General features: G+C 45.7%; 1 protein-coding gene across 1 annotated transcript; it reads right to left on the bottom strand.

Annotated features, from left to right (window-relative positions):
- Nucleotides 1–643: 643 nt before the first annotated feature.
- LOC106555801 (major histocompatibility complex class I-related protein 1) lies at nt 644–6,024 on the bottom strand. Its single transcript, XM_087711327.1, has 5 exons — nt 5,744–6,024; nt 4,406–4,681; nt 3,858–4,166; nt 2,224–2,298; nt 644–796 (listed from the first exon to the last, which is right to left on the bottom strand). The coding sequence occupies exons 1-5, from the start codon at nt 5,910–5,912 to the stop codon at nt 741–743; spliced, it is 885 nt and encodes a 294-aa protein (XP_087567453.1). The 5' UTR covers nt 5,913–6,024; the 3' UTR covers nt 644–740.
- Between the last annotated feature and the right edge of the window lie 913 nt (nt 6,025–6,937).

The following is a 6,937-nucleotide window of genomic DNA, read 5'->3' as shown; positions in this document are numbered from 1 at the left end:
GTCTCCCCGTGGCCCGTTCATCGTGCCAGGTAAATGCAGGGCCCACACATAGGCTCAGGGAGGGAGGAAAATAGGCCTGCTAGAAGTTCTGGGAGTCCAGAAACCAGCCTGTTTACAGCCTCCGGAGCCCAAAGGAAGCAGTTTTCACCCTCCGGAAAGCTTCCGGTGCCTGGGGAGGGCAGAAAACTCCCACTGAACGTGGTGCAGGAGGCCAACTAGGCCACTTCCAACATGGCCACGCCCACCCATTGCTGCAATTTTTGAAGCCCACCCCTGGGTCTATATCTCCATTGTTGACCCTGTTGCTCATTTCTTCTTGGACCAGTGGACAGTTCTAAGGCAGCATAATAGCAATAGACTTATATACTGCTTGACAGGGCTTTATAGCCCTCTCTAACGCTTTACAGAGTCAGCATATTGCCCCCAACTATCTGGGTCCTCCTTTTACCCACTCAGAAGAATGGAAGGCTGTCAACCTTGAGCCGGACAGGATCCAACTGCTGAACTGCTGGCAGCCAGCAATCAGCAGAAGCAGCCTGCAATACTGTATTCTAACCAGTACGCCAAGATCAACCCTGCCTCCATTTCTAAATTTCAAACATTAGAAAACACGAGCTTTTAGCATGACCTTACAATGTTTTGATATGAACAATCTTTTTATTATAAAAAGGTCCAAAATTTTTTAAAAAGTACAAAAATAGTTATACTCATTTGCGTTGTATCAAAAAATTACGAGTTCTTTATTCCATGGCTGTTTCACCCACTCTGCGTGAAGGGACAGAAGGAGGCAGGTTTCCTGGAATGAAAAACACATTATACTTTGTTGTAAAAACTATCCTCAGGGACCACCAAATTCATAATTTTAAATCCCGTGGACCACTAATATGATCTGCCTAATGACTAGATAGGTGGGCATGGCTAGGTGGTCATGTGACTGGGTGAGTGTGATCAACTCAATGTCACTTATGTCAAAGGGTGCCTCGCCAGCTTCTACACACTCCTCCCCTCCCAGCCACCCCTCCCCTGCTCACCTGGGTCCCTTAGGGCCCCAACAGGAAGCAGGTGTTGGAGCTAATCAGCCACCACAAGAAAGAGTTTAGCAAAACAGCTCAGTTCAAATTGGATCTGACCGAGAAGGAGGCTCAGCAGAAGCACCTCACTCAGTTCCAGGCCATGATGCAGCTCCACTGGAACAAAGCACTCTAGCTCTTTGCCACCAGTGGCGATTCCCTCCAGCCTTCGCCCAAAGCCCTGCACCATATATATATGGTTTTTTATGTTTAAAAATAAAAAAAACACATTGCAAAAAAAAAAAAAAAAAGCTCAGAGAAAGAAACTACAAAAGGATCTGCCTTAATAAATCAAGCTGTTAAAAGTGGCAGTTGGAGAAGTTTGTATCCTCAGATGTGGCAAGATTTTGTTTCCTGCCTGGTTTAACGGCTGGGCTGCTAGGCAGTCCTTGATCTAAACTCCAAGAAGACAGATGTGGACTGTGAGATTGGACTATAAAATGCTTACTTGGGATGTCCTTCCCTTTTGACTCTTTATGGGAGGATGTTTATGAAGATTCTCAATCATCCAGATAAGTGTTGTCCCGATGGTGCTTCCCTCCCCCTAAAAAGGCAACTTTTACTTTTCTTTGAAAATGTTTTGCTTCTTGGCCAAAAAGCTTAGAACTGAACTTCAAATTGAAGAAGAAGGTTCTTGGATTAGATGCGAAATGTTTTCAAAGAAATCGAGAGGGTTCAGAAGTATTTCACGAGAAAAGTTTTGCACTCTTTTGTACATAATAAATGTCAGGCCTGCAATTATATTCCTGTTAGAATCTTTGTCCTGCCACACTTTCTCTTATTTCATTATGCTGTTTCATTAGTATAGTTGATGGGAAGGGGGAATAGAAAGGAGTAGGATTGTGGAATGTATTGTTGTCATTCTTTTCTAGAAGACCAAGGTCATCTTTTGTCTCCACACCTTTGCACTGATCAGAAGCAGCTGGGTGGAGATGCCAGCGTGGAAGAAGATTGGACCATGTGATGGATTGTCGGTGTGGGGACAAGATCATGAACTTTCAACTAATTAATTAGTTACTTTTAATTTAAAAAAACTTTTTAATAAAATATTTTATTAAAAAAGAACTTTTGGGTCTTTACAAGAAGGTGGTTTTTTGGGTGGGGGAGGGGATCCTGGCACCCATCAGCACCAGGGTATTTCCAGTTCACTTACGTCTCAGGAGGAACAGCATCAGAGGCAGCAACAGGACAACAGGGATGATCCCCAGCAGAGCAAATCTCTCTCTGGCTAAAGGAGGAGAAACACATTTCTGATTAGAACATAGAATTACCGAGTAGGAAGGGGCCTTGGAGGTCTTCTAGTCCAACCCCCTGCTCGAGCAGAAGACCCTATATGACTTCAGACAAATGACCATGCCGTGTCTTTTTGAAAGCCGGTGATGGAGCACCCACAACTTCTGAAGGCAAGCTATTCCATTAGTGGACTGATCTTACTGTTAGGAAATTTCTCCTTATTTCTAAGTTGCTTCTCTCTTTGATTAGTTTCCTTCCATTGTTTCTTGTCTTTCCTTTTGGCACTTTGAAAAATAGTTTGACACCCTCGTCTTTGTAAGAGCCTCTCAAATGTTGAAACGGTGCTAACATCTCACTCTTAGGATAGTATAGATGCTCCTTATTGGAGCTAAGGATTGGAGGCTACTCTTGGGCCCTCCAGCACTGATGCTGAGTCCCCTACTAGGAGGCAGTGAGCAGAGGAAGGATCCAGTGGTGGGATTCAACCCACTTAACAACTGGTTCGCCGAAAATATGAGTGTGTGCACGGCTTCCACACATGAGCATGTGCGTGACTTCCGCCATGTTGTGAGGGTTAATCAAGCAGGCTCCGCTCCATTTATGCTCTCTGGGGCTGCTTCTCTTCACTGCTGCTCTTGCTGGGAGAGAGAGCATCTCTTGTGCAATTTAGCAACTGTGAACCGCCACTTTCCTCTAAGTTCCATCCAGAAAGCACGCAGCACAGAGAAGCAGCATGTTGAATGCTGGTTCTCTGTGCCACAGCGCTTTCTGGATACCACAGAGGTGGTATTCACTTATGTTCCCTACAGGTTCGCAAATGTGAGTGTCAGGCCTGCAATTTTATTCCTTTTAGAATTTTGGCCTGCCACACTTTCTTTTATTTCATTATGCTGTTTCTTTAGTATAGTTGATGGGAGGAGGGAATAGACAGGAGTAGGATTGTGGAATGTATTCTTTTCATTCTTTTCTAGAAGACCAAGGTCATCTTTTGTCTCCGCACTTTTACACCTGACTGGAAGCAGCTGGGTGGTGATGCCAGCGTGGAAGAAGAATATTGGACCATGTGATGGATTGTGGATGTGGGGACAAGAAAATGAACTTTTAACTGGGTGGAATTCTGATGTCATTTCCAGAATTGGGATTAACACAGATGTGCTAAGATGTCTGCTTTATTAAATTGGAACTTTAAGGATCATTTTGCCTTGGACTCTGATTTAATTCTACATGATACTTGGAACGCTGACAGTGAGTGTGCATGCATGTGCTTTGCCTACAAAAAGGGGGCCTAAATGGGATGCCGTAGAGCCGGGATGGGTAGGTGGGGCCAAGCATGATTTCCACTACCAGTTCAGGTGAACCAATCAGAACCATCAAAATACGTCTGGGAATCCACCTTGCATCTCTCAGAGATGCTCTGTCCTTAGCATCATCTAAGCAGAAGACTCTATCAGGGGATATTTCTTACTGTGCATCTCAAGATTATGAGTTGGTTTAAAAGAGAACATTTCCCGCCTCATTCTTTCCAACATGGGTGCTTAATTCCCGTCTACTTACCTGGATGCTGCAGTTCATCATCAGGCTCCTCCTTCAAGGCCAAGACCAGGGGCTCCTGCAAGCCTTCGTGGTCCAGGTGACACAGAAAATGGTGCCTCTCCTTGGGGTCAATCTCAATGCTGAGCCAGAGATAATAGGTCCCGTCTGAGTTGGGAGCCACATTCCTACAGAGGGTCTCATACTGGCAGACTTCCCCATCCCTCATCCAGGTGGCCTGGATCTTCTTGGGGTAGAAGCCAAAGGCCTGGCAGATGAGGACCTCCAATCTCTCATTGACCACCTTGCGGGTCACCTTCCCCACCAGAGGCTCTGCAAAAACCAAGAAATTTCAGAGCAGGAATGTCCTCCTATGACTTGGCCTGTCTCACTGTCTCTGCTTCTCTCCTGAACGTCCAGTAGGCTTCAAAGTTTAGACATGCTAGAGCCCCCTGAGAAGCCAAGTGCAACACAAGGTTGGCTTTTCCCCAAAACAGGACCTTCCTCCCCACCTCCATCCTCCAGTGTCCAGCCTAGAGAGATCCCCCGGTTTTCTTCTTCAATGGACTCACCTGTCCTCTGAAGAGCTTCCTTCCCATGGAACAAGTATTTCTTCATCAACACAATGCACGTGTCCTCTAGGAAGTGTTTATTTTCCTGGAACCACCCTGGATCATCCTCCCACTTCTCCTTGACCCTCTGGGCCTGGGGCTGAGCTGTCACCCATCTGAAGGTCTCCTTGTCGAAGCTGATGAAGTCCATCCCATCATAACCATAGTGGAAATAGCCTTCTTGGCTCCCGTCTTCCCGGAGTTCACAGCCCAAAACTGCCTGCCAGGTGTGAAGCCCTGAAGTAGAAACTCAATGAGATTGGAAAGGGTGGGGATTCCTCCCCCTCCCCATGCACTCCTTTCTTGCCCCTCCTCACCAGGAGTTTCAATCTCTTTCTAGATGAAGAAGACATGGATTTTACTGTCAGGAGCTACAAAACTGTTTCACAAATAAATAGAAGCAGAAGTGCCCTTGAAAAGGGAGAGGGCTTTCATTGTTCTGTTTCAATTCTGCAATCTCTGGTGTCAGACTACTATTTTGAGACAACCCAGGAGCAAAATCCAGTACACAGAAGTTCTGTTTTTCAAAGAGTGGTTTATCTACAAGACTTACCGTATTTTTCGGATTATAAGATGTACCGGAGTATAAGACGCACCAAGATTTTGAAGAGGTAAATTTTTTAAAAAAGGGTTTTGCACTCTGCAGACCTCACAAAGCCTCTGCATGCCTCTTTTTTTTTTTTCAAAAATGGGGCATGCAGAGAGTTTGAGAGGTCTGCAAAGTGCTCCTGGGGGCTTGGAGGGGCAGAAATTGGCAAAAACAGCCCATTTTCCAGTCTTTTTTGTCCTCCCCAGCCCCCAGGAACACTTTGAAGGCCTCCCAAAGCCTCTGCACATCCATTTTTGTGAAGGGGGTGAGGTTTTGGGAGGCCAAAAATGCTGTATTTAGTGTATAAGATGCACCCAGATTTTTATCCTCTTTTTTGGGGGGGGGAAGGTGTATCTTATACTCTGAAAATTATGGTATATATGTATGTACGTACGTACGTACATACATACATACATACATACATACATACATACATGTATTAAGCAAATACCAGGCAATCATTCAATTTTCAACTATAACACAGAAACACACACAGAGAGCTACAGTGGAGATAGAACAGGAGGAGAGGAGACGCCCTCACATCACCTCCCTTATATAGACAGCTTCTTAAGGTGGCAGTAGCCCTGCTGACTCATTTTCATTTCATCATCTGGGAACTTGTGTCTTTCCTTGATAGTTGAAATGACAGGATGTGGAAGGCAAGAATTGAGAGTGAATTCACAGCTGAAGGGAAGAATCTGTCTGCTCACCTTCATTCTGGGAGTGGAAATTTTGGACACTCTCCAGGTCAGACCTGAACACCCACTCAGGGTACAGAGAGCTTTTCAGCTCCAACATCTCCATCCAGGGCACCAGAGGCACAAGCTTCCTGGTTTGGTTGTCATAGCGAGCGATGGGCTGGTCATCCAGGTGGACCATGAAGAGAAACTGGGGCAGCTTCTGGCTGGGCTCTGACACTTGCAGATAGGAATAAGACAGGGAGTGTTTGGAAGAGCCTGGAAAGGGAAGCCATAAAGGGACAGAATTAGGAGTTATTATGCACACTCCCTTAATGGACCTCTTAGGAATGGGGTGAGTTCCATGGTAGACAGTTTGAGGTGGAAACTGTGGGGGTTTGAGGATGTAACAACGGAGTCAGGTAGAGCATTCCAGGCGTTGACCACTCTGTTGCTGAAGTCGTATTTTCTGCAATTGAGTTTGGAGCAGTTTACCTTGAGTTTGTATCAATTGTTTCCCCGTGTATTATTGAGGTTGAAGCTGAAGAAGTCATTGACAGGTAAGCTGTTGAAGCAGACAATTTTATGTACTATGCTTAGGTCGGACTGCAGGTGGCATAGTTCCAGGTTGTCCAAGCCCAAAATTCTGAGCCTGGTGGCATAAGGGATTCTATTGTGAGCAGAGGAGTGGAGGACTCTTCTTGTGAAATACCTCTGGACCCACTGAATGCTGTTACCTTCCCACCAAAGTGGTCCCTATTTTTCTACTTGCATTTTCTTTGTACTTTTGAACTGCTAGTTTGGCAGAAGCTGGGACAAGTAATGGGAGCTCACTCTGTTACGCAGCACTAGGGATTCGAACCGCCAAACTGCCTACCTTTCTCATTGACAAGCTTTGTGTCTTAGCCACTGACCCACCGCATCCCTCAATTTCCCACACTTAGGGGTAGTTAAAAGAATAGGATCCCCTCCCCCCTCTCTAAGGTCACATGGGCCAATCAGTCCAGTCACTGGCTCTGACAGGTTCACATGGCAGGTTATAAGGCACCACATTCCTAGGTCCCCCCCACTCTTGAATTGTAGCAGCAGCCAGAGCTTTTAACAGTCCTGTTTGTAAACCTGGAAGGTGGCAATTGCCCAGGATAGTTTGAATAATCCTAAAAAAGCTAAAGGGATCACTTGGAAACGGACTTTCTGGATCAGCCAGCTGGAGCACTAGAAGCAGTT

Source organism: Thamnophis sirtalis, unplaced genomic scaffold (assembly GCF_051295495.1).
Source record: "Thamnophis sirtalis isolate CommonGarterSnake01/CBP01778 unplaced genomic scaffold, rThaSir2_p1.2 scaffold_3, whole genome shotgun sequence".
In the NCBI taxonomy this organism is placed as follows: Eukaryota; Metazoa; Chordata; class Lepidosauria; order Squamata; family Natricidae; genus Thamnophis; species Thamnophis sirtalis.
This window is presented reverse-complemented; position numbering and strand designations above follow the sequence as displayed.

Excerpts from the sequence above, each read along its gene's own strand:
- LOC106555801 (XM_087711327.1), bottom strand. The coding sequence starts at position 5,912 with ATGGTCCACCTGGATGACCAGCCCATCGCTCGCTATGACAACCAAACC. Across the intron at positions 4,167-4,405 it reads GGAAGCTCTTCAGAGGACAG|AGCCTCTGGTGGGGAAGGTG; the intron begins GTGAGTCCATTG and ends TGGTTTTTGCAG. Across the intron at positions 2,299-3,857 it reads TGATGAACTGCAGCATCCAG|CCAGAGAGAGATTTGCTCTG; the intron begins GTAAGTAGACGG and ends CTCCTCCTTTAG.